The sequence below is a fragment of the Orycteropus afer genome, unplaced genomic scaffold (assembly GCF_000298275.1).
Source record: "Orycteropus afer afer isolate SDZICR_OR568_19922 unplaced genomic scaffold, OryAfe1.0 scaffold00210, whole genome shotgun sequence".
Taxonomy (NCBI): domain Eukaryota; kingdom Metazoa; phylum Chordata; class Mammalia; order Tubulidentata; family Orycteropodidae; genus Orycteropus; species Orycteropus afer.
In genome coordinates this window covers 904313-931464 of record NW_006921797.1, presented here as the reverse complement: position 1 = coordinate 931464, position 27152 = coordinate 904313, and the positions used below count along the sequence as shown (strand labels likewise).

Sequence of the window (27152 nt, the reverse complement as noted above, 5' to 3'; positions counted from 1 at the left end):
TTTTTTTTTTTTTTTTAAAACCTACTGCACTGTCCCTTCTAGTTTTCCTATATCATGCCTATATCTTTGTAAATAATCCCTTTCCCTCACATTATTCAAATTTAGTGTAACATCTGTTTCCTGATTAAAGCTCTACTGATACACATTGCATAGCTTACTATATTTTAATTAAATAAATATTTAATTTGAGATGTATTTCAAATTGGTGGAAGCTAGTAATACTATGAATGTAATACTTCTCTTAAATTTTATAGAGTTTTTGGATACATCATATCATTAAGTACTTAAATTCTTACATGATATTTGCAAGCTATTAATTATATTTTTATCTTTTCAGATGAAGTTGGAGCCCTTGTTTTTGACATTGGATCGTATACTGTGAGAGCTGGTTATGCTGGTGAGGATTGCCCTAAGGTAAGTACACTGTAAGTTGGATAAGTCAGAGCAGTTCATGTAGAATTAAATTCATGCAGAAATTCTAATTCAAAGCAAATATGGTAAAAAACTTTTTTTGGGGGAAAAAATGACTACTTGACAAAAGCAGGTGAACCTTGATGTTTTTGTCTCTTACAGGTAGATTTCCCCACAGCTATTGGTATGGTGTCAGAAAGAGATGATGGAAGTACATTGATGGAAATAGATGGTGATAAAGGCAAACAAGGAGGTCCCACCTACTACATAGATACCAATGCTCTGCGTGTGCCAAGGGAGAACATGGATGCTATTTCACCACTAAAAAATGGGATGGGTATGTTTTTTCCATGGATTTGATTATAAATACATGGTGCATGTATTATAAGTACATGGTGGATTTTAGATTTAAAGCAGTGGTTTCTTGTAAGTTGAACATAACATGTATTTTTTTATTTTTCTTTCACAAACAAACTAATGTGCCAGGAACTGAGAATAAAGAGATGCGTAAAACTTGATCCTTTTCCTTAAGAAACTCTTAGTTAGATAGGAGAATTAGATGTATACATACACATATGGTACTCTGTGAGATAAGTGGTATGTTCAGTATGCAGTGGGATAACAGAGGAGAGGTGGTTAACTGTCACTGGGAGACGGATGGTTTTCAAAAGGGACATAACTTTTGCACTGAATCTTTATTTTTTATTTTGTTGTTGAGAATATACATACACAGCAAAACATGTATCAACCAACAGCTTCTGCATGTCATTGATTATATTCCGGTTGTGCAACCATTCTCACTCTCCTTTTCTGAGTTGTTCTCTGCTATTAATCTATTCACTGCCCTCCTCTGGTTCCTATCTAATCTTTCAAGTTACTGTTGTCAATTTGATCCCATATAGATAATGCTTGAAAGAGCATAATGCTCTAGACAAACCTTTTTTTTTTTTTTTTAACTAGTCAAGTTAAACCATTGTATGGTCTTAAAAAGACCTCTGGATATTTTTGGTTTAAGGTTCCTTTTGTGCTGAATTTTGATCAATGAGTGAGAATTAGCCTGTCTGACAAGGCTGGGTAAAGCAGAGGAACCAGCATGTATTGAAAGATGAAGGTGTGAAAGAAACAGATGTTTAAGAATGCCATGTAGTTAAATATGGGTGCAACATTGGGTGTATTAGGGCCAGTAGTAGGAAAGGTAGGCAGAGAGCAGTCATAAAAGTGCTTACAAACCATTCCGGGGGTTTATTAAGCTAGTAACTGAAGAATAACCACAAAGGAGTTTAAATGGAGATGTGGTATGTTTGTATTTGCCAGTCGGAAAGATTATTCTTTTTTCTTTTTTTTTAAATTGTGATTTGGGTAAAAGTTTACAGAGAAAATTTTTTCCATTCAATAGTTCATATACATTTTGTTTCATGACATTGATGGCAGTCCCCATAATGTAACAGCTCTCTGCCCACTTCCTCCCTGTGGTTACCTTGTCCCTGCATCCTTCTTTCCTACATTTTCCTGCCCTCTGAGCTATTTCCTGTGCAAATGCTACCCTTCTGATCTTCCATGATTGATTGTTCTAAGGAGTGTCCCTACCTGGTGTAATTGTTCCCTCGTAGCCTGTTTGGCTGGAATTTAAGCCATAGGAGTGAGTTCAATTCCAGGCCAGAAGGGTGACTAGGGACCATTGTCTCAGGGATTAGACCAGTAAGGCCTGGTCTCTTTTGATTTTGAGTTTTGTTCCAAAATTTTCTCCCACTCTGTCCAGGATCTTTAATTTGGAGCCCTTTTAGAGTGGTTGGCAGTGGTAGCCAGCTACCATCTAGTTCTTCTGGTTTTAGAGTCATGTATGCTGAGGTTCCCATGGTCTACTAGTCCCTTGGACTAATTGTTTCCATGCATCTTTGATTTTCTTCCCTATTCTTTGCTGCAGATGAGAAGAGACCAATTGTTGCATGTTATATGGCTGGTTGCAAGCTTTTAAGACCCCAGTTTAAGACCAAAGTAGGATGTTGCTATTTTTGTTGTTGTTGTTATGTGCTGTCGAGTCGGACCTGACTTATAGCGACCCTCCTTGGGTTTCTGAGGCAGTATCACTATGGAAGTAGATTGCCCAACTTTCCTTCCAAGGAGTGGCTGGTGGGTTTGAACCACCAGCCTTCTGGTTAGCAGTCAAGTGCCTTAGGCACTACACTACCAGAGCTCCCAAGTAGGATATAGAACAGTATTTTTCTGTTATGCCAGTTGAGCTAGCTGTCCCCCACTACCATGGTTCCAAGCCCATGGGCCCAGCGACTTACTCCCTCAAGGTGTTTGGCTGTGACTGGGAAGTTATCATGACTTTCCCCCATTAAATATATATTACATATGTGACATTCCTATAACACATATGAATTCATATGTAGAAATATTATCTGCCACACTTGTGTATTTTGCCTATGTATACATGATCATTTTGCCTGTCTACCCATGAATCTACCCATAGATTAATGTTTTCTGTTATGGATAATGCAGTATTATGTATGTAAAACTATTTACCTTTGTTGTCTGTACATCTTGTTCACCTCTCCATGTCTTCCTTTTCCTTAGTGTTAATCTGCTAGTCACTCACTCACTTTTGGTATATTGCCTTACTTTTTTTGTTGTTTTAATTTTTCATTGTGATTTGGCTGAAAGTTTACAGAACAAATTGATTTTTCATACAGCAGTTCATATACATTTTGCTTCATGACATTGACTACAATTCCCCACAGTGTAACAGCTCTCTTCCCACTTCCTCCCTGTAGTTACCTCTTCTCTGTGTCCTTTCCTCCCATGCACTCCCACCCCCCGAACTATCTCTCAGTGTAAACATTGCCCTTTGTTCTCCCATGATTGATCACTTCAAGGAATGTATCTACCTGATATAAATGTTCACCCCATATACCTGTCTATTGTTTGGCTGGAAGCCACAGGAGTAAGATCAATTCTAGACCTGAAGGGTGACTAGGGGCCATAGTCTCAGGGATTTCACCAGGTACTATCAGACTGGTAAACCTGATCTTTTCTTTTTATGATTTTGAGTTTTGTTCCACATTGTCCCCCCATTTTATCTACGATCTCCTACACCAATCCCCCTCCAAGTGACAGTGGCAGCTGGGTACCATTTAGTTCTTCTGGCTTCATGGTCATATAGGCTGAGGATCACATGGTGTACCAGTCCTTTGGACTAATTGTTTCCATGCATCTTTGGTTTTCTTTATTCTTCTTTGCTCTGAATGAGGAGAGACCCATCGTTGCATCTAGATAGCTGCTTGCAAGCTTTTAAGATCCCAGTTGCTACTTACCAAAGGAGGATGTAGAACAATGTTTTTATGTAGTATGCTATGTCAGTTGAGCTTGATGTCCCCTGTGACCATGGTCCTAAGTCCACAGGTCCAACAACTTACTCCGAGTAGTTAGCTGTGCCTAAGAAGTTATAACTTTGTCCTGTTTTTTCTAGTTGTATGGACATTTTTATAGCACATACAAATATATGTGTAGAAATATCATCTGCCAACCTTATATATGATCATGGGTATGTATATTCCTTTTTGCCTAGACACATATCTGATCATTCAGCCTATAGATCTGTTTACCTATAGATTAGTGTTTGTTATCACTGAAAATGCAGTATTATAAAAGGGTTTATCTTTGTTGTCTATATCCCTTGTGCACCTCTCTGCATCTTCCTTTTCTTTCATGTTGTTATGTTGGTCACTCACTTTGGTATATTGGCTTTCCCTTCACCCCAATCAGTAATTGTCTCTTACCTATCTAGTAGCTTTCCCTCCCCTCCCCGGTAACCAAAAAAGAAAGTTTCCTTCCATATGTAAACCTTTCCTTGACTTTTCACAATAGTGGACTCATACAATATTTGTCCTTCTGTAATGTATTGGTTTCACTCAATATAATAGGAAGTTCAGTAGGAGGTGATAGTCCTGATAAGAAGTAAGACATTGACAGTGGCGATGCTAAGAGGAAAAATGTTACCATGTCATTGGGTGAAAGGGAGAGGGGAATTGAGAAAGTTTCCTGAATTTTTGATTTGTGTGACCACACAGTGAGATAGGAATAAAAAGAGGAGGAAAAAGTTTTAAGATATTAAAAGGCAAGTGTGTTAGGACCACCCCCAGGTTTGGTTATTCACTGAGACTCACAGGATTCAGTCTCTATTTTACTCATGGCTAAGATTTATTACACTGAAAGGATACAAAGCAAAATTAGCAAAGGGACATGGGGTAGAGTTCAGAGGAAACCAGGTGTAAGCTTCTAAGAATATTTTCACCTTGGAGTCATATAGGATATACTTAGTCCAGTATTGAATTGTAACAGCATGTATTATTTACCAAGGAAGCTCATTAGAGACTCAGTACCCAAGATTTTTATTAGGAGCTAATCATGCAGGTACCCTTTGCCTGGTAGGTACCAAAATTCCAGACTCCCAGAAGAAAGTAGATGTCCAGAATATCCACCTCATTTTAGAAACAGTTCAGGCACAGTGAGCAAATCTTACTTTTTACCAGTTCCCAATGTCAGCCAAGGGTTAACTCTGTAAGGAGGCCTTTCTAAGGATAGCAATCTCCCAGGCCTACTATGTTAACTCTTTTCTTCACAGTAAGTTGATCAGTTTATTACTGAGTTTGAAGTGTTTGGGATATTCAGATGGCAATCTAGTAAGCAGGTGAACAAAAGGTCATGAAATAAAGACTTTAAGATATGGAATTGTATTATATTACCCAGAAAGAGTATAAGGAAAGGATTGATGATGGGGTTCCTAATGAAAACTTATCCTGTATTTAACAATAGAGAAGAAGAGAACGAAAAGAAATAGTTTTGGAGAAGGCCAAGAAAATAAAAAATTTGTGGAAGCATAGAATAGTCCAGTGGTACTCATTATTCTCAACTGTGACACTGGGATTTACACTGAGAAGGGAAGAAGAAGTTAAAGTTATCAATGAAGTCTACTGGGAAAAAAAAAAAGTCCAGATACACCTGTAGAACTATATTTTACAAATTAATGTTCCTCTGGACTGTGGTAGAAAAACTTTGTAAGCCCTTGGCTTGAGTAGTCAGTAGTGTCAAATATTTAGTCAAGTAAAGCTGGAAATGTGAAGTATCCACTGGATTTGCATCTTAGATGGTTATTAATGACTTACGTTAGCAATTTCTGTGGAATGTTTTCAGTAGAAAAGCCGAATTAAAGATGTCTTATTCTCTCAATTTTTTTTTCTTTTTTTAAAATTTAATGTCTTTTAGCCTTGTTTCTTCAAATATATTATAAGATTTGAGAGTCGGGTCTGTATCATGAAATTGTTTTAAATATTTGCTGTTTTAGGTCTAATTAGATGCAGGTCTAGGGGTCATGATACTGATAGGGCTTGTTGTTGTTGTTGTTATGTGCCGTCGAGTCAAACCCAACTCATAGTGACCCCTCCTTGGGTTTCCGAGGCAGTATCACTATGGAAGTAGATTGCCCAACCTTCCTTCCAAGGAGTGGCTGGTAGGTTTGAACTGCCAGCCATCTGGTTAGCAGGCAAGTGTCTTAGCCACTATGCTACCAGAGCTCCTCTGTTGTTGTTGTTGTTATGTGCCGTCGAGTCAGCCCTGACTCATAGCGACCCCTCCTTGGGTTTCCGAGGCAGTATCACTATGGAAGTAGGATTGCCCAACCTTCCTTCCAAGGAGTGGCTGGTAGGTTTGAACTGCCAGCCATTAGCAGGCAAGCGTCTTAGCCACTTTGCTACTAGAGCTCCTCTAGAGGGACCAAAAAGAGGTTCTGTATCTAGAAACTAAAGATGACCTATATACAGTTAAGTACTTTGTTAGAAGGTCCATCTGTAAAATAAGTAGGTTCTCTGTGTTCAGGTATTAACTGCTAAACTATGGAAATAATCTCCCAAAAGATGCTTTATGCTAAGTATTGCTTTCAAGCTGTTGATCTTACATTTTAGTTGAAGACTGGGATAGTTTCCAGGCTATTTTGGATCATACCTACAAAATGCATTTCAAATCAGAAGCCAGCCTGCATCCTGTTCTTATGTCTGAAGCACCGGTGAGACAGAGTTTCTTTTCCAAGTTTCTCTATATAGTTGTTTTTTTTTTTTTCTTTAGTTTACTCCTCATTTGAAGAATGTTTCTGTTTTCTTTAAAGAGGCATAGAAATTCATATTTTGAATTTTGAAAATTAGGGAAGTGATTAGTTTTAAGCATTATAATTTCTATTTTATTTTTTCAGTAAAATAAAAAATTCAGAAAAACAATAACAAAAGCCTTTTATAGATTCTAGTAGCTATTTTTACCCCTAGGGATTGGTTTAACATTTAATTTCCTTTTTGTGTGAACTGCTTCCCAGTTTAGTTTATGAATCGTCCCTTGTGTCCCAAAGGCAGTATATATCTCCTTTTAAATTCAGGACTCCATGAGGGAAGTGAAATGCTAAACTCGGGCTTGAAATTGCTGCACTAACATCTCTTGTAAAACACATTTGGTACATTGACAAAATGGGCCTAGAAGACTAGCATAATGATTACATATTATCTATATTTGATTATTGTTTCTAAACTCTGGTACCAGCTATAAGTGTGAGAATTTGGTGGTTTAAAATTCTTCTTTAGGATTTTGATAGCCAAATACTGTGGTTCACTCTTAGAATTTAATAGTACATTTATATTTATAAGAATTTTGACTTCCATATATAGTACTTTAAAAACTAATTTTTGTGATTTATAGCAGCAGACAGTTTTACTTATGCTCAAATTTAAATATTATAAAGAAATATTATTATAAAAGATTATTGGCCATTGTGGTATTTTATTCTGATTTTTGATGTTTTATATCTTTGTTAATATAGTGCTATAATGAAACTTGAAATAAATCAACATTTTAATATTCAAACAACAAATAACTTGCATTTCTTTTCCTTCTTCTCAAGTGGAATACTAGAGCAAAGAGAGAGAAACTGACAGAATTAATGTTTGAACACTACAACATCCCTGCATTCTTCCTTTGCAAAACTGCAGTTTTGACAGCGTATCCTTGAGAGAGTAACGCTGAGCTTTTCTCTAGAAGTAAATATGGTGCTACTAAGTATGGTACCCTGGCAGAAGGACATGAGCCAATTTTTAGTTATTCAGAGGTTTATTATGGTTTTTGTTTCTCATTTGATTTTTTGCTATCTTTTAGAATTTCTCATTCGAATTGGTATACCAGAATATTGAGAGGAAATAGAAAAGTAGCACTCAAATTCTGCTTATTAACAAGTTTTTTCATTTTTTATTTTTATTTGAAGAATGTGGAGAGAGGTCAGTGTTTAAATAATTAGCTTAAATGAGCTCAGAGATCGCCATTTTCTCCCTTCCAATACCATAGAAAATTGGCTGTAAATTCGTTTAAGATTTAATCATCATATATTTATCACTGGCACATTAGGAGACACACAAGGAAATACTGTGACCTGACCTCAAGAATTTATAATACAGTACAGATAGGCCTCAACTTAGGACTGGGTTCTGTTCTGACAACTCTGTTGAAAGTTGATTATGATGTAAGTCACGTACCTCTTTTTTTTCCCCCAAGTTTTCATTATTATTGATACTATTAATAATATTTATATTATTATCAGTATCTTTATGAATCTGATCTTTATTTGGCTTTAGGAGTTGGCACAAGAATGATAATATCAAATTGCATGCTGCAACGTTGTATGTAGTATGTATTACTAACAATGTTGTTGTTACATGTCATTGAGTCGAACCCGACTCATAGCTACCCCTCCTTGGGTTTCTGAGGCAGTTTCACTACAGAAGTAGATCTTCTCAATAAGACCTAAAAAAAAACAAAAAGGGACAATTATAAGTGCAGGTCTTCTTAACTTGAATACACCATAAGTTGAGAGCTACCTGTGCTGAAAGCTAAATAACAAAAGATTCAAATAAAATAGTATTTTAAAGTACTATTGGCAAAAGTCACAAAGAAGTACTTAATTAACTGGAATTGTTTGGAAAATAATTGTGGGAGTTCAGGAATATAGTAGTTTGACAAACCTTTATAAACAAAATAGAGTTTAGTTGCGTGATACAGGGAAAGACTCCTGTATTTGGGGTTCAAGTTGCCCTGTTTCCAAACTGTGCTCTTGTATTAAGTACTTAAAACCTGAGTTTTACTTTACTTAATCTATCCTATATACCTCCAAGGATTTTTGTAATATTTAAATAAGATTTTTATGTTTTTGAGAAATCACTGTGATAACTGTTACCTAACATTTGTCTAAAATGTTGTGTCTTCTAGATGACTTTAGCAAAGATGTGGAGGTGTGAAGTTGTTCCAGTGACCTGGTTTACAGTTGAAGATTTATGTTAGACTTCAGTGGGAGTTAGAAAAATAGGTTTAGACTTGACTGTAGTTTGAACTTTATTCTCTAGAGAACTATTGCAGTTTTTGAGTAGGGGAAGAGAGAATACTAGCATACTCATTGTATACACGGTTTCATTTAATTTTCGTAATAACACTGTCAGGAAACTGAGTCAAACTAGTCCAAGTCTACAGTTTGAAAATGGAGTCCTGAATATGAACATTGATCTGTTTGGCTGCTTCTTTAGGGAGTATAAAAGCAAAATTGGGCATTTTTAAAAAACAATTTGGTGTATTTGAATCAGGACTGAAATAAATCTTATACATTATATTTGTCTGCTGTGCCCCTTGCACAAACCAAACCCATTGCCATCAAGTCAATTCTGACTCAGAGTGACCCTAGAATAGGGTAGAACTGCCCCATAGGGTTTCCAAGCTGTAAACCTTTACGGAAGCAGACTGCCACATCTTTCTCCGGCAGAGTGGCCGATGGGTTCAAACTGTTGACCTTTCAGTTAGCAGCCAAGCACTTTACCACTGTGCCACCAAACCTCCTTGTTGTGCATCTTAGATCTCTAATTTTTAAACTCTCCTTCCCTTTTTATCCCCTTACAGTTTGTTAAATGAAGTAGATTGTTTTTCCTGTGATTTCCCACATTCTGGATTTTGTGAATTTTACTGTGTCCTTCTAGTTCATTAGTTCTCAGACTTTTTGTTTTCAAGACCCTTTTGTACCCAGAAGCTTTTGTTTATGTGAGTTGTATCAGGCAATATTTACCAAATTAGAAATTAAAATAAATTTTTAAAAATATGTTTTCTTATTGCTTTAAATAAATGAATGATAATTTCATTATAAGTTAATATGAAATATTTTAATGAAATTATTTTCAAAACCAAAAAATTAGAAGAGTAGCATTATTTTACATTTGTTGAGATCTCTTTAATGTCTGGTTTAGTAGCTAGACAGTTGAATTCTTTTATTTACTTTTGCATTCAGTCTTTTAGGTGTGACACATCACATGTCCTCTAGAAAAGTCCCCTGTATACTCATCTGAGAATGACACTGAAAAAGGCAAATTCCATCTACGTAGTAGTATAAAAATGTTTATAAAAATAGTGACTTTTCAAACATTGTGGCCTTAGGACTCCTTTACACTTTTAAAAATTACTGAGGACCCAAAAGAGGTTTTGTTTATGTGGGTTGTATCTGTCTGTAGTATGATATTAAGAATTAAAACCAAGAACGTTTTTAACATTTACTCACCTCATTTAAAAATAACAAACATTGACTGATTAATGTTAATACAAATAACATTTTAATGAAAAATAGAACTATATTTTCCAAAAGGAAAAATATTAATGAGAAAAGTAGTATTGTTTTATCTGACTTAATAGAAGTTAGCAGGATTCTTGTATCTGCCAGCCTCAGGCTCTGCCCTCAAGCTAGTAAGGCTTCAGCTTTTTTGCTGTTTTGAGTTGTACCCTGATGGAGTATCTAGTTACAGAGGTAGCAAAATTACAGAACTCCCCCAGTGCAGCTCTGCCTTTCAAGAGTAGATTACTCTATTTCCTGCATTTTTGTCGATTCCCTGCATAGTTTAGTAGTCAACCCCGGATTTGGGTAGTTTTTATACTTAGATTTTGGGTTTCACCCCTTCTGTGGTTCTCTTGGAATCCTTGAGTAGTGAGAACATTTAACCTGGTCAGTGGTGATTGAAAATTTGGTGGTTCCGGTCCACCCAGAGGTACCTCAGAACAAAGGCCTGGTGATCTACTTCTGAAAAATCAGTCATTGAAAACCTGGAACACGTTTCTATCTGACACAACCGACTTGATAGCAGCTGGTTTGGTGTTGGGCTTTGGTGATTCTCTTGCTTCTAGGATTTCCACCTTAAATTTCCAGCTTTTCTTTCAGCCTTGAACTCCTTTCTTTATTCAAAAGAGGTAAAGGTACAGTTTTCCATCACTGCTTTCTAGTGCCATAGCCACAGAGGTTGGAGAGCACATTTAGGCAAGAAACCTAAAAACTTAGAATTCTAACCCTTGCCAGTTGCAAGTTTACCAGAATAAATTCTCTGGATTCTGACAGTTTTTGGATACTACTTTTAAGCACAGTTTATAATTTGTCCAGATTTTATAATTGCTATTTGTAGGAGGATCCATGCAGCAATTATATTTCACTGCTATTTCTGGAAGTTCAGGCCCATCCATTTTGATATTTTTGGCCTGTGTTACTGTATCGCTTTGTACTGTTGTTGTTTTTATTATGTGCGGTTGAGTCAGACCCGACTCAGCGACTGCTCCTTGGATTTCCGAGGCGGTATCACTACGGAAGTAGATTGCCCAACCTTTCTTGCAAGGAGTGGCTGGTGGGTTTGAACCGCCAGCTTTCTGTTCATTAGTTAAGTGCCTTAGGCACGACACTACCATCACTTTGTACTGTTGTTGTTGTTATTTGCCATCGAGTCGGCCCCGACTCATAGCGACCCCTCCTTGGGTTTCCAAGGCAGTTGTTGTTGTTGTTGTTGTTGTTGTTATGTGCCATCAAGTCAAACCCGACTCATAGCGACCCCTCCTTGGGTTTCCCCGACTCATAGCGACCCCTCCTTGGGTTTCCGAGGCAGTATCACTACGGAAGTAGGATTGCCCAACCTTCCTTCCGAGGAGTGGGTGGTGGGTTTGAACCGCCAGCCGTCTGGTCAGCAGGCAAGTGTCTTAGCCACTATGCTACCAGAGCTCCCAGTATCACTACGAAAGTAGGAATGCCCAACCTTCCTTCCGAGGAGTGGCTTGTGGGTTTGAACCGCCAGCCTTCTGGTTAGCGGTCAAGTGCCTTAGGCACTATGCTACCAGAGCTCCTCACCTTGTACTATAAAGGCAAAATTAGTATTTATATCTGTAGTTGACCAGAGGTCAGTAAGCACCAGTAATAGGAAGAATAAAAAAACCTTTCTGTCATTTATTCTCAGAACCTTTTCTTCTGATCATCCCTACCCATTCCTTGAATTTCTGCCCTAAATCCTTCATCTTTCTGGTTTAACTCACCATTTCCTTGGCTTTAGGTACCATTTATTTATACACTGACAAATTCAAAATTCCTGTCTATATCCCTGATCTTTCTTGTGAGCTTTGGGCCTTTGTCCAACTGCCTACTAGAACTTTCACTTAGCCATGTATGTCTGTAAGCACTCCAAACTCAATTATCCAAACCTGAATTTGTCTCTTCTCCATTCTAACTTATCCATTATCCTCTATGTACCCTGAATCTATGATGGCACCATTTTCTACCCAGCTGCACAAACCAGAAATCTTTTTCTCTTAACTCTTCAAATTTTGTCTGTCACCAGGATGGCTTTCTTCCCTAGTATCTCTCAAAACATTTGCTTTTCTCTGTTCTACTGCCACTGCATTAGGTGCAAGAATGACTGCAAGTCTTCCTCTTACCTTGTCCATTCTTCATACTGCAGCTCTAACAAGCTTTCTAGAGTGCCAACCAGCTTTACACCAGAATTGCCTTCTATATCCCTTCCTTCATTCTGCTTTCAGATTGTATTGAACTATTTTCAGTTCCCTGACCTCATCCTGTTCTCTTGCCTCCTGGTCTTTTCACATACTCCTACTATTTCCCCTGCCCCTTCCCTAACTTAGTAAAACCTGCAAAAGCCAGAACATGTGTAAGGCAGAAACCTGTCTGAGAAGAAAAACTCATGTGTTTTCCACTAAAAGGAGCAATAGAAAAGTAGTAAGACACTCTGTTAGAGGCTGAAAACCTTGTCGAAGGCAAGATCTGGACAAACAATGCAGTCCTGTCCAGTTCTGGCTCACTTTGGCTTTCTCAGAAGTAGGTTAGGTGATATATCATGCTCCTTGGGGCATCCTGAGTTTTTTTGTTTACAGCTTTACTGGTCTCATTAGATAAGATATCCTTCAGGGCAGAGACAGTTCCCATTCACTTTGTGTGTCTTCTGTGCTTAGGAAATGCTGCTTTCCTTCCTTCCACTGAGCAATAGATATGTTATTAATTTAAGCACCAGACTCAGTACTAGGCACCTTGTAAATGCTCAGTACATACTTGATGAACAAGAGAAATATCAGTTTCTCCTTCTTTAAAATAGAATACTTTCTCCTGTCTCTTGTGTGGTTCTTTGGAGGAGAAGCCCTTGGTAAACTATAGGAAACTAAATGAATGTGAAATTTGGTAGTACTGTTGTTAGGAACATGAATCTATAAAATGATTTTCTAAAAACTATACATTATTTCTAAAATCCTGCCTTCAGTAATATTGTTCTAATCAGTGCTTCAGAACTGTAGTTGTTTTGTAGATCTGTTAGGATTATAGTGTGGTACCATGGAAGCATCATTATGTCTACTAATTTGCTTCATGATCTTATACTTCCACTTTTGTCATTGTTTAAACAGCTTTATTGAGATATAATTCATAGATTTTAAATGCTCATATAGTTGAGCAGTTAAAAGGTACAGTTCAATGGTTTTTACTATACAGATTATGAATGTTTAATTTATGGTCATACTTGCCCTTTAATGTTATATAAATTTGCCCTTACTTTGAAACAATTGAACAACCCCTACCCACAACAAATTCCTCACCAAAATCACCTTCACTTGCTGCACATGCAGCTTTTAAATCACTGAAAAGATGTGAGCCTTTTCTTGCACTAAAGTAAGTCAAAATAAGAACTGTATGCTTCTGTTCAAACTTACCTACAAATTTGATTTAAAGACATAGAAACAGATGTCGTTCATAACCCAGGAATTGCCTGTATTCACAGAATTATGCAACCATGACCATTAATCTAATTTTAGAACATTTTGTATCACTCTCCCTGTACCAAAACACCTATCCCCATTCCCTCCATTTCCATATTAGACAACCACTAATCTGTCTTTTGTCTCTGTGATTTGCCTATTCTGGACATTTTATATTCTTGGCCTTCTTTCACTTAGAACAGTATTTTCAGTAGTCATCCATATATCAGTGCTTCATTTCTTTTTATTGCCAAATAATATTCTTTTGTATGATACGCTACATTTTATTAACTATTTGTGTACATTTGGATTGTTTTCATCTTGGGCTATTATGAATAATGCTGCTATGAACATTCAGGTACAAGTTTTTTTGTGTGGATATGTGTTTTCATTTCTGCTGGATGTATACGTAGGACTGGAATTGCTGTGTCATATGGTAACTGTGTTTAACTTTTTGAAGAACTGCTGAACTTTCTGCAAAGTGCTGTTTCATTTTACTTTCCCAGCAGCAGTGTAGGAGGGTTCCAGTATTTCCACCTCCTTACCAGCTCTTTGTGCCTTTTTGCTTGTAACTATCCTAGTGGGTATGAAGTGGTATCTTGCTGTAATTCATTTGGCATTTCCCTAATGACTAGAAAATTATGTCCAGCATTTTTTGAGAAATGTCTATTCAAATCTTTGGTCCATTTGGTAATTGGATTATTTACCTTTTTATTACTGAAGTGTGAGAGTTCTTATGTATTCTGGATATACTAAACGCTTATTAAAGGGAACTCTGGTGGTGTAATGGGTAAGGCATTTTGGCTGGTAACCAGAAGGTTGGTGGTTCAAACCCACCAGCAGTTCCATGGAAGAAGATGAAGCAATCTACTTTGGTAAAGATTTACAGCCTTGGAAACCCAGTGAGAGGTCTCTCTAAGTCAGAATCCACTCAGTTGCAGTGGGTTTGATCTTTTTGGTTTGTTTTAGACCCTTACCAGGTATATGATTTGCAAATACTGTTCTGTGATACCAACACTTTCTTGGTGATCTCCTTTGTTGTCCTGGATTCTCCCTTAACCGGGAGCTGTGTGTAGTGGGGAAGGGCAGGAACTTGTGCTACTGCCAGATCTTTGGTGTTCACCTACTGCTGAAATTGGCACCTTTTGAAGCAGCTTTCCTGAAATACAGAGCAGTGTGGGATGGGTTGCTACAGCCTTCACCAGCCACTCTGCCTGGATCCTCCCTACGTAGAGGGAGTTGGGGCAGGATGAAAAAATGGGCAGTGCTGCCTGGTGTCCCCTCCACTCATGCAACATAGGCCTTCTGCTACAGAGCTGTAGAAAATAGGATCTCCCCACATTCACTGTCCAACCATTTGGAATAGCTCTTTTACTCCGTTGAGTTGGGAGAGCTGGGAATACCACTTGACTGCCAGATGGTTCTGAAACAGCTTTTCTGCAATGCAGAGTTGTGGGAGAATAGTTGTAGTTCCTAGCTCAAATGCCACAGCCTCCCACTGTTCTTACTGAGGTCCACAGATTTTGTTAAATAAATGCTTCTCCATTTGTTGTAAGTACTTTGATCAATCTCCAGAGACTTTGAAGATCATTTGCTAATTTTGACTAACTTTATAGAGGTCTCTCTGAGAGAAGGGTTTCCCTAAGCTCCTAATGACATCATGCTGAAAGTCCCACCTCTTGTGATTTATTTTTAAACCAGAATTAATATTTTCATACCAAGATTTACTTTAACACATTTTAAACTATAATGTTCATATTTTTAAAAAATGAGTTATAATAATTGTGCTAAGAGCCTGTCTTTCACAATAAACATTATTTTAGGAGCCTTGATGTGTTCTTTTCCTTAATACTTTAAAACTAGATTTGCTAATGGTCGTTCTACTGGGCTGATTTTGGACAGTGGAGCCACTCATACCACTGCAATTCCAGTCCATGATGGCTATGTCCTTCAGCAAGGTAAATGTATTTCATTACATACACTGGGATGATTTTAGGTGTTCTGAGGACACAGGTAATAAACATTGACTTGGACTATTAAAGCATAACAGTTGCTAAATAATGTTTTTTATTAAGAGTGTTTTTTAAAATACTTTAAGATGTGTAACCAAAACTGATTAATGTTGCGAAGTATGGCCTCATTCATGCTTTAAGGGACATCTTAGTTAATTCTATTTGAAAAAATTATATGTAAACATACCCAGAAAAATTTGTCCCAGGGAGTTTGGACTTAATGATCTCTTACCCCTTTTTAATTTTCCATAGGCATTGTGAAATCCCCTCTTGCTGGAGACTTTATTACTATGCAATGCAGAGAACTCTTTCAAGAAATGAATATAGAATTGATCCCTCCCTATATGATTGCATCAAAAGTAAGTAATGGTTGAATTTTCTTTGTGAAATTTATGTCCAGCTCCCTACCCCCACGTTGTGAACTTTATTAACCTAGCGCATGCTCTTTGTATCTTCAGGAAGCTGTCCGTGAAGGATCTCCAGCAAACTGGAAAAGAAAAGAGAAGTTGCCACAGGTTACGAGGTCTTGGCACAATTACATGTGTAATGTAAGTAACCTTTTTTCCCTCTAAGAGAATATTAAAGGCTGAAAGTCCTTGAATAGAATCTGGCCACTTTATATTTTCACGCTCTATATTTACAAATAAAATGCTTAAAATAGTTTACTTGGGATGCTTTTCAAATTTGGTGAAAACCTTTATAGACAACTCATTTTGGGCACTGTGGTGTCTGAAGACGTGGAAGGGAATTTTTATTTTGAGATAGAAACCAGCATTCAGCTAGTCTATAATAACATTTACATTTTTTGGCTAAGAACACAGTTTTACTTTCTGTAGAGACCCACTAGTATGGCTCAAGTGTGTTTTTCTCCCTAACATTAATCAGCCATATGAAAAATGCATATCATTGTTCATAGCAAGGAGACAGTCTTTATTAAAATCCATCTGTGATTTACTGACAGGTGAAGAGGTTAGGAAAACTACTTCACACCCCACAGATATACATTAATTTCTAGTAGTAAAAGGATATGAAAACCGTATTTATTATATTAAAAAAAAAAAAAACAAGCCAAACCCACCGCCTTTGAGTTGATTCTAACTCATAGCCCCATAGGGTTCCAAGGCTATAAATCTTTACAGACACAGACTGTCTTGTGTTTCTCCTGTGGAGCAGCTGGTGGGTTGGAACAGCCAACCTTTTGGTTGGCAGCCTAATTTCTTACTCACTATGCCACCAGAGCTCCTTATATGGATTATAGCAGGGCTATATCCTTTATGACAGTTTTGTGCATCTAAAGAAAGATAAAGATTTTTTTAAAAAAAAAACCTTTTTATTGTGATCTGGGTGAAAGAACGATAAAAATTTTCATGGACGTTAGTACAAGGCAAAATTATGAGAATTTGTGAGGATAAGTAATAATTTTGCTTAGGTATTATTAGATTTTTCCTTAGCAGCCTGTGGAGCAATGTGTATTTCACAGCAAAATTTAAAGTTAAATATATACAGTATATAAATATACATGTGTATATATTCAGGTAATAAAATCCTGCTTCTAAGTCTAAGCTTAGTAAAAAATGGTATTCTGAAATTGGTTTTGTTATGCAGAACTGTGGTACAGGGTTCCCAGTTATTTTTTTGCTTATTATTGTTCCAGAACTTGTCATTTAAATGTTACGTAATTTAATACCTAACACAAATATTTAGAATTGGATTTCTTGGTATTTAAGAACATTGAGGCCTTGCTAGGTAGGTTTATAACCTGGAAATGACTGACCCATCCAGAAACTTGGTCCAGTTTCACTCAGAAAAGTATGTAAATATAACTTTACAAAAGATAGATTACAAAGACAAATCTCAATAATGGTTGTTTTTTTTGTTTCTAGTGTGTTATCCAGGATTTTCAAGCTTCAGTACTTCAAGTATCAGACTCAACTTATGATGAACAGTATGTTTTCCTATTTCATCTAAATGACTTTTAATTTAATAGTGCATGAAAACTTTCATATGAATCTTTTAAAAAACTATATACTTCATAAATGAGCTTATTTTTCATTTATATTAAAAGATGTATTCATGATTTTAGAAGGATACAGAAAAGATTCATTTATTTAACTAAAACAGAACAAAGCAAGAACAGAATTGTAGTATGTGCTTAACTGCCTTAGAGGTACAAAGTTATGTTGAGATACTGATAATTTAGAATATTTGCACTCTGATTCTTCCAAGATGATGGTTTCTTAGTAATTTATAATTTTGAAGAAGATTCTTTCTGTCTTTTATTTCATATTGTTTAATATGTTTTCAGAGTAGCAGCACAGATGCCAACAGTTCATTATGAATTCCCCAATGGTTACAACTGTGATTTTGGTGCAGAGAGGCTAAAGATTCCTGAAGGATTATTTGACCCTTCCAATGTAAAGGTATGAAAGCTTAATTCTTAATTAGCTTGGCTTTTCCTATGTATGTAAAGAATTTATGTAATTATAAGCCCAGGTGAGACTGACCAAAAATTTTGGATATACTTTATTGTATGATGTTCTTACATTTGACTGCTTGTTTCATTTTGTTGTAGGGGTTATCAGGAAATACAATGCTGGGGGTCAGTCATGTTGTCACGACAAGTGTTGGAATGTGTGATATTGATATCAGACCAGTAAGTGCCAATCTGTCTGTTGTATAAATGTATCTTTTAGGACAGTGAAATACCCAAACATTGTTATGTTGGCAGCTTTGGCCATTAGGTTTGAGGTCCATATTATATAACAGAATATGTAAAAAGATAAAGCATACTAGACAGCTGTAAATTTAAATGAGTTTCTGAAACATCTTGCAATATGAATGAACTTAGAAGACATTATACTGAGTGAAATAAGTCAATCGCAAAAGGACAAATACTATATGATCTGTTTTAGGAAATGATAAGTGTATACAGAGGCCAGTGTTCGCTGGTGGTTGCCAAGGGTGAGGAGGGTGGGAAGAGGGGGAGTCACTCTCTATATAGTACTCACTTTTTGTTTATGGTGATAAGAAAGGTAGCATTGAATGTAGGTCAAGTAAGCGCAGCTTAACTGACTGCTATGATTAAATAGTCACAGGTAGAGCAATGTAGTGGTCAATACTCTGTTCCATATACTCTTGCAACAAAAATAACCAAAAAAAAAAATTAATTACACACACTCACAGACACGTGTATAGGGGCTACAGATGCTGATACTCATAGACATACCCATGTCCAGTCATCTCACAGAATTAGTTTTGTTTTTTATTGTGATTTGGGTGAAAGTTTACAGAGCAAATTCACTTTCCATACAGCAGTTCACATACACGTTGTCTGATGACATTGACAGTTTACCCCAATGCAACACCTCCCTCCCACTTCTTCCCAATAGTTATCTCTTCCCTGTGTTTATCCCTCCATGCACTCCTGGCCCCTGAACTCTCTGCTTGTACATAAACAGCCCTTCTTTATCCCATGATTGTTCTCTTCAAGGGATGTATCTACCTCAGGTACATGTTCAACTCTTATGCCTATCTTTTATTTGGCTGGAAGCCACAAGTGTGGGTTCAATTCCAGACCTGAAGGGCAGTTAGGGACCTTAGTCTCAGGGGTTCCACCAAGCTCTATCAGACCAGCAAACCTGGTCCCCCCATTTTTCCCCCCCAAATGATTTTGAGTTTTGTTCTACATTGTTCCTCCCTCTCTATCCAGGATCTCCTACATAGATCCCCCTCTGAGTGGTTGACAGTGGTAGCCAGGCACCATCTAGTTCTTCTGGTCTCATAGTCGTATAGGCTGAGGATCGCATGGTGTACCAGTTGCAAAAACTAATTGTTTCCATGAATCTTTGGTTTTCTTCATTCTTCTTTGCTCTGGATGAGGAGAGACCCATCATTACATCTAGATGGCTGCTTGCAAGCTTTTAAGATCCCAGTCGCTACTCGCCAAAGTAGGAGGTAGAGCAATGTTTTGTGTAGTGTGTTATGCCAATTGAGCTTGATGGCCACTGTGACTATGATCCTGAGCCCACAGGTTCATTTCCTCGCTTCCTCTGGGTAGCTGGCTGTGCCCAAGAAGTGGCTACAACCTTGTCCCTTGTCAGCTCTACTATACACCTGGGAATTCTTACAGGAGATACAGATATACTTGTAGAACCATTGTCTGACAACCCTATACATGGTCTTGGGTACACTCCCTGAGAATTAGTTTTCTTGATTTGAAGACAGAGTCGTAGCCTCGTGGGACAACTTGGTCATTTGACATAATGTAGTTTCTGAAGTTTATTTTCTACACCCTAGTTCAGTGAGTAGTGTCTGGTATCTTAAAAGCTTACAAGCAGCCAGCCATCTAAGATATAACTACTTGTCTCTTCATCTGGAGCAAAAGAGAAAGCGGGAAACTCAAGAATAAGAACTTGTCTGTAGGACTCATTGTCTTCGTGAATCACAGCATCCTCTACTCAGACTGGAAGAACTAGATGGTGCCTCGCTACCACTACTGACCGTTCTGAGCAGGGTCAAAATAAATGGAACTTGACAGAAAGGGAAAATAATGTGGAACAGAACTTCAGATTATCAGTGCAGACTTACTGAGCCCATTGAGAAGGGAGGAATCCCTGAGACTATTCCCCTGAGATATTCTTCAAACCTTGAACTGAAACTATCCCCTGAAGTCACCTTGTAACTAAAGAGCAGGTTAGCTCAAAAACTAAAGAATGTCACCCTTTAGTACTATTGCATGCTTTTAAAAATTACCACTATGAGAACATCTGGTTAACAGTTTCTCTAAAGCATGGATGAGAAGGTTGAGGGCCAGTGAGACTGAGTTAATGGGAATAGAACAACTAGAAATAATGAGAATGTTGACACAATGTGAAGAGTGTAACTAATATCACTGAATAGTGTGTAGCAGTTGTTGAATGGAAACCTCTTTTGGTATGAATACTTTGACCAAAAGAAAAGGCAAAACTTTAAAGATGTGCTGTCCTGTGGAATAGCCACCAGTCCACAGGTGGCTATTTAAATTTATTAACAGAACATAAAATTTTTAAATGTACTTCTTCATTTGCACTAGCCATGTTATAGATGTGGTTAGTGGCTTCTGTATCGGGTAGCACAGCTATAGAGCATTTCTGACATCACAGAAAATTCTGTTGGACAGTGCTGCTTTAGAAATTTCCTAAAATGTACAAAATAAGTATTAATGGTGATTTTTTCTTTATGTAAGAATAATTTTACTTCCACTTTTATTTTTTAGGAAAGTTTGGTGTGAATTATGAATAACTTTAACATGGAATTTATTTTAAATGATCTTACCTTCACATTTCTTGTGTTTTGTCAGTTTTAAAACACTAACTTCATGTTATTTATTATTAGATTGACTGTTTCTTACTTAAACTTAAGATTCAGCTTGTAGCCCACATACTGCCTTGGTTTTTCTTTAATTTGAATTAATTTATTTGCTTAGAGCATAGTCTAACAGCTAAGGGTGTATAAAAAAATCATGTTAAAAACTATATTTGAAATAATAATGAACTTAGCTATCAAAAAAGCAGGCTGACATTTAATGTTTTGATGCATATAATAATTGAAGTTAGAAAGAAATATGCTCCTTGTAACTAGGAATTAATTTATTATTTTCATCTGGGGAGGCCATAGCATATATATTTTGAAAAAGCTCCCCATGTGGTTTTGATGCAAAAGAGGAAGGTAACCATCATTTTGGCTGAAATATTTTTAGAGTAGACGTTATGTCATTGTCTATCCTAATCATAAAATAATCTTTATTGAATTTCAAATATTATAACTTCCAGATGAGCATTTGAAGATGAAATCATTATAAAATGGACTGCTAACTAATTGAATATTGGCAGCCACCTGCCAATGAATTATGATTGGATTTTAGAATAATTAATTTAAGGTAATGGTCTTTAACAAATGAACATAAATTTTGTCAGACCCCACTCCCAGAGATATTTATATTGGTAGACATTAGTGTTTTCAAAGCTCCCCAGATGAGCCAACTACACGGCCAGGATTGAGAACTAACTACCTGTATTAATGTACCCCATCTATACAGAAGTAAAACTTTTTCAAGAAAAAAAAATGGAAAATTGTGTGGAGGACTTTTATTTGTAGCAGTGTTTAAAACTGTTAGAAACATTTGGAACTAATTTATTTTTCTTGCTTTTTATCTAGGGTCTCTATGGCAGTGTGATAGTGGCAGGAGGAAACACGCTAATACAGAGCTTTACTGACAGGTTGAATAGAGAGCTTTCTCAAAAAACTCCCCCAGTGAGTTTTGTTTGTTATTCAGTAGTGTTCTTCTATCTTATGTATTCTCGGTGATGGTGCGGTTTTACAGATAAGTGCTTATTTTTCAGTAGATTCATATTTTGTGTGCTCAGTATAGTATTACTTTAATATAGTTAATATCCATCCCTTATTTATCAGATTTTCCTAGGTGATATCCATTATTACTCTTGAACTGTTTAAATCTCATTTTATCCAGTGATTCCATACTTAATAGTCTTCACCCACTACATTCAGTCTATTAGGATGTTTAGACATGCAAACAAATGATGACTATAATGTGCTAATTGCTTCAGTGAGGCATGAACTAAGTGCTCTTGGGAACAGAAATGCAGGCACATAGCTCCCTGGGAATATTAGGAAAGCTTTATGAAGAAGCTGTTTGAAAGAATGAAGAGGTGTTCAACTGGTTGGTAATTTATGAAAGGACATCCAGATGGAGGGAATAGCATGTGCAAAAGTATGAAGGGAAGAAAGTATGTTCCAGTAACTCAAATTAGCTGGCTTAGTTTTTGCTGAGGAAGTAAGGAGAGCATGATGGCTGGAAGGATGCATGAGTACCAGCTCATGTTTTATTAAGGAGTCGTCTGGGTTGTATCCAAAGATCATAAACTGATAAAATAAAATCTGGCAGAGGACTGATGAGCTCATACATTTGTTTTAAAAAGATCACTAACTGGGTGCACTATGCTAACTGCTAATCTGAAAGGATGAAAGAACCTGGTTTGGTCATTTATATGGTACATCAGTAAAAGAATGGATGTCATAATCATTAAATTTGAAAACTTCTGTAGAATCAAGTGGTTTTTTGTAAGGTGTTCTACACTAAATACTAAATTTAAAAAAAAATTAGAAGTTACATAGGCTCAAACAGTCTCTGTAGAATTTTCATATTTAATAGTCTATCTGGCTTCCCATATAGAGGAATGTTTTATGGATGTCACTTTCAGTAGCTAACTTTTATAACTGAAATTAGTATTTCAATATTGATACAGGCACAAGGTTGACAATGCCTGTGTTTACTACATTTTTGGAGATGTCTCATCTGGAGAATAATACCTCAGTTACAGTAGCAATAGATTGCACTAAGAGGCTCTAGATAATGAATATAGACAGAGGCTATCTAAGATACTGGCAAGACCACTTAGATGCTATTCTTGTGATTTAAAAAAAAAAAAAAAACTCACACCATTGAATCAGCTGACTCATAGCAAACCCCATTAGGTTTCTAATGCTGTAAAGCTTTATGGAAACAGACTGGCTCATCTTTCTTCTGATTGATTGGCTGGTGGGTTTGAACTACTCACCTTTTGGTTAGAAGCCTAATGTCTTACACACTCCATCACCAGAGCTTCTTATCCTTGTTCTTTAGAAGGTGTTCTGGTTACCTAGTACCACTCATACAGGAATATACCACAAATGGGATGGCTTTAACAAACAAGAGTTTATTCTCTTATAATTCTGGAGTCTAGAAGTCCATTCCACGTGCCAAGCTCTAGGGGCTGGATAAAAGGCCTTCTACCTTGGGCTTCAGCTCTGCCTCCACCTCCCAGCCCACTGAAGCTAGAGGCATCTCTTCACTCAGGCAGCTGTTGGCTGCTGAGGCTGACAAACCCAAGGGTGACAAGTGAAAAGGCACAGTCCTGATATTATCAAATCACACAGCAGGCCATTGATTCAAGTCAGTTAAAAGTCCCAAGATCAGCAGAGCGTGGTAAGCTGCTGAATGAAGACTTGGCTATATGCAGGATCCAAGCATGCAAAAAAGCTGGAGACCTTCCTCACAGTTGCTTCTTATATACTGGAAGCAGCCCACATCCCTAAAGCAGCTACTCAGCTGCTCCAATAGAGTCCACCATGGAGTTAATTACCAATCTCACCATGGGGGATAAGTACATCTAGCTTCCCAGCCACTCAACCAGGCCCAGCCATGTTGACACATAACCTTAACTACCACAGGAGGCAATTAAAAAACAAACAAAAGGTAAAAGAAAATTCCATTTATGTATTTCTAGTCTGTGCTCTATTTTCATCTCTTAATAGATTGGAGATCAAAACTGGATTCCGTATACGAATCTACTTGAACAAAAAGTTAATCACAGGGAATGGGTTTTTTCCTACTTACATGTCACATTATTACCTATCCAGCTCAACTTTGTTCACCCCTCCTGCCCCTAGCATCCCCTCTTCCACTGTTTTCACTGTGCAAGAGAGTCAAACTGTGTTTATATATAGAAATTAGAAAATGTCAACATGAGAACTGTCCTGACAGGAAGATTCTTAGACACGGGGGGGAGGGATCTCTTGATATAGGAAGTAAGACAAGGGATAGTACCCAGTCATATAATTATGTTTATCAAAAGAGAGTGTGAAGTTTCAAACACCTTAATTTGAAGGAAAAATTGTATGAATAAAAACTTACCTAAGACTGATGACTAGACTGAATTTTGATTTGGAAAGGTGGGTGGTGTGGGGGTGGGGGGCAGAGAAGGGAAAGAAGGGAGCTCCAGAGAGAAGGCATTAAGATAGCATGAAGGCCTGGAAAAAGAGGTGCTTCAAAAAGGTTGGGGAGGACTACAGAAAGAGAGGCAGATTAGTATGATAAGTACATTTCTAAGAGTTGAAATAATGTGTAAAGCACTTAGTACAGTATGTGACTTACAGATAGTAGTGTTATATGTGTTTGCTATTATAGGGTAAAAACTGAATGCCATACTAGTATGCAGTTTTCTAAAGTTGATATATAGTATGTCTAACCTATGCCTACTATTAGGCTAGATAATCTTCACCAAAACTAAATTTCCTAACTTGAGTCTCCTGTTTTATTTGACTGCACTAATAATGCTTTTTCTTCGGTCTCTACTTTAGAGCATGCGGTTGAAACTGATTGCAAATAATACGACAGTGGAACGGAGGTTTAGTTCCTGGATTGGCGGCTCCATTCTAGCTTCTTTGGTTAGTAGATCAGCTACTCTGAAAAACTGTTTTAAGATTCTTACCAAATGGTTTAACATATATAAATGTACCCCCAAAACACCAAATTTAGTAAAAATACTAAGCATAATTCCTGCATATCATTTATCTTTGCATTTCATAACTATCAAATTAGTAGAGAGACTAGGAATACCAGTTTTACATGGTCTAATGTAACAGAAAGAGCCCTGGTGGCACAACAGTTAAGCACTTGGTTACTAACTTGAAAAGTTGGTAGGTTGAACCCACTCAGCTCTGCGGGAGAAAGACGTGGTGATCTGCTCCCATAGAGTACAGCCTAGAAAACCATATGGGACATTTCTACACTCAGTGGTATCTAATAACAATACATACAACAAAGTGTTTCACAGTCTTATTAATGGGTATTTGCTAGTCTAATTTCAGTGTCTCCTCAAACAGGTGGAAATCTGTTAACTACTTCATGCCTCTTTTAATACCTTCATTGGCACTGGTTAAAACTTGGCTGTAATACATTTAATATTAAATCACTTTCTTAGCCTGTTGGTGAGATAGAGGAAGTCAGGAATTGGATCTTGGGGCAAATAGTGAAGTCATGGTGATGGGTCTCATGCTGCTTAGATTGGTGGCTGTCTTGAATCAGGAAAAACAGACCTTGTACTCATCTGTACTCCCTTTCCCTTTCCCCCTCAGAGCAGCCAAAGTAAATGTCACCAAGTACTTAGGCTAAATATTTTTAGGTGGTTAGTTATTTTTAACTTTTGTTTAGTGGTATGATTTGTATATATTCTATTTTCATTTCTTAATAGATGAGAGATCAAAACTGGATTCCACATGTGAATCTACTTGAATAAAAAGTTAATCACTGGGAATGCATTTCTCCTCCTTACATGCCCTATAATTATATAGTCCAGGTTTCTTCTGACTGTGGTCTCTTCCCTCCCCTCACCTGTTTGTGGTATAGTGTCCGTATACTGTCACGTGTACTTGCAAAACCACACCCAAGTTCACATGAGCACTTTTGAATTATAAATGTGACCATCATTCTTTTCAGTTTTGTACTAGGATCAAACTTTTCCAACAATTTCTGTTGTTGCCTTAGGTTGGCACCAAACCATCATAACTAAGTTCTTAGTGTTCCTTGCCAGCCATTTTCTAAATCCTCATGACAATGTAACAGGTATAAACAACAATAACACACTGCTGTCGAGTCAAATCTGACTCATAGTGACCCCTCCTTGGATTTCCAAGGCAGTATCACTATGGAAGTAGATTGCCCAACCTTCCTTCCAAGGAGTGGCTGGTGGGTTTGAACTGCAGCCTTCTGGTTAGCAGTCAAATACCTTAGGCACTAGGCCACCAGAGCCCCTATAACAGGTATAGAAAGGTTTAATATTCTTTGTACCCTTGCTCTGGAGAGGAGCAGAAATAAGGTGAGTAATGGATTATTACTTTGTGGGGAAAGGGTTTGGTTTAAAGATTCTTCAAAGATTATCTTTTAGAAATAAAGATTCTAGTAAAGCATAATTACATACATAATTTTCCTTTCCATTTTACAGGGTACCTTTCAACAAATGTGGATTTCCAAACAAGAATATGAAGAGGGAGGGAAGCAGTGTGTAGAAAGGAAATGCCCATGAAGTGTTTCCAAAGCTCTACCTTCCTGTGTCACCTTACGTTTCATAGCTTTAGTATACTCAGGAAAAGAATGACCATCTTTTGTAGAAAGTTTATACATTTTTGCATATTTCAATTTTCACTTAAATTTTTTAAGGCTTTAACTTGCTCTATAAATTAAAATGAGTTTGTGCTTTCCTTGAGATGCACTTATTCTTATTACAAGCATTTTATAATTTTGTATAAATATCTATTTTCTCTAAATACTTTGCTTTCAGTAAAATGCTTTCCAACTCTGTTGAGTATCTTATAAGTGGACTGGTAGAATTGCTTTTTATTGACTAGTACAACTTACTGCCTATGCTTTTTACCTCAGGCTTGCAAAATTAAATAAAAATTATTGGCTATTCCAGAAGTACTTCTATATTGTTGTGTGTTAGGACTACCTACTTTCAAGTACTAAGTGCATTTATCATTATTTTGAAATAATTCATTGCTTATGAACAGTACTCAAATCTCCTTCAAGTCCTATTAAAAACTGGAAGAAAAAAAACCCTACTTTATTGCCTATGTTATAGCAGCAGACATCACTTTTACGCTTAGCAGGTTTTATTAAAATTGCTTAGATGTCAATTTATAAAAAGGGAATTTAATCTGAACATTATACTTGATTTTTAAAAATTTGGTAGAAGCAAGACCACTTCTAGAATTAGCACTCCCACC

At 36.9% G+C, this 27152-nt stretch overlaps 1 protein-coding gene across 1 annotated transcript; it reads left to right on the top strand.

Moving 5' to 3' along the window:
* The first annotated feature begins 345 nt into the window (after window positions 1-345).
* Window positions 346-26452, top strand: ACTL6A (actin like 6A). Its single transcript, XM_007948273.2, has 13 exons — window positions 346-414; window positions 574-748; window positions 6375-6475; window positions 7355-7452; window positions 15403-15497; window positions 15804-15910; window positions 16010-16099; window positions 17435-17496; window positions 17857-17971; window positions 18124-18204; window positions 21747-21842; window positions 24729-24815; window positions 26372-26452. The coding sequence occupies exons 2-13, from the start codon at window positions 598-600 to the stop codon at window positions 26450-26452; spliced, it is 1164 nt and encodes a 387-aa protein (XP_007946464.1). The 5' UTR covers window positions 346-414; window positions 574-597.
* Window positions 26453-27152: the final 700 nt, after the last annotated feature.

Bases quoted from the DNA above. Each gene is read 5' to 3' on its own strand.
- ACTL6A (XM_007948273.2), top strand. From the start codon at position 598: ATGGTGTCAGAAAGAGATGATGGAAGTACATTGATGGAAATAGATGGT. The intron at 15,911-16,009 runs GTAAGTAATGGT...TTGTATCTTCAG, and splicing joins CCTATATGATTGCATCAAAA to GAAGCTGTCCGTGAAGGATC. The intron at 24,816-26,371 runs GTTAGTAGATCA...TCCATTTTACAG, and splicing joins GCTCCATTCTAGCTTCTTTG to GGTACCTTTCAACAAATGTG.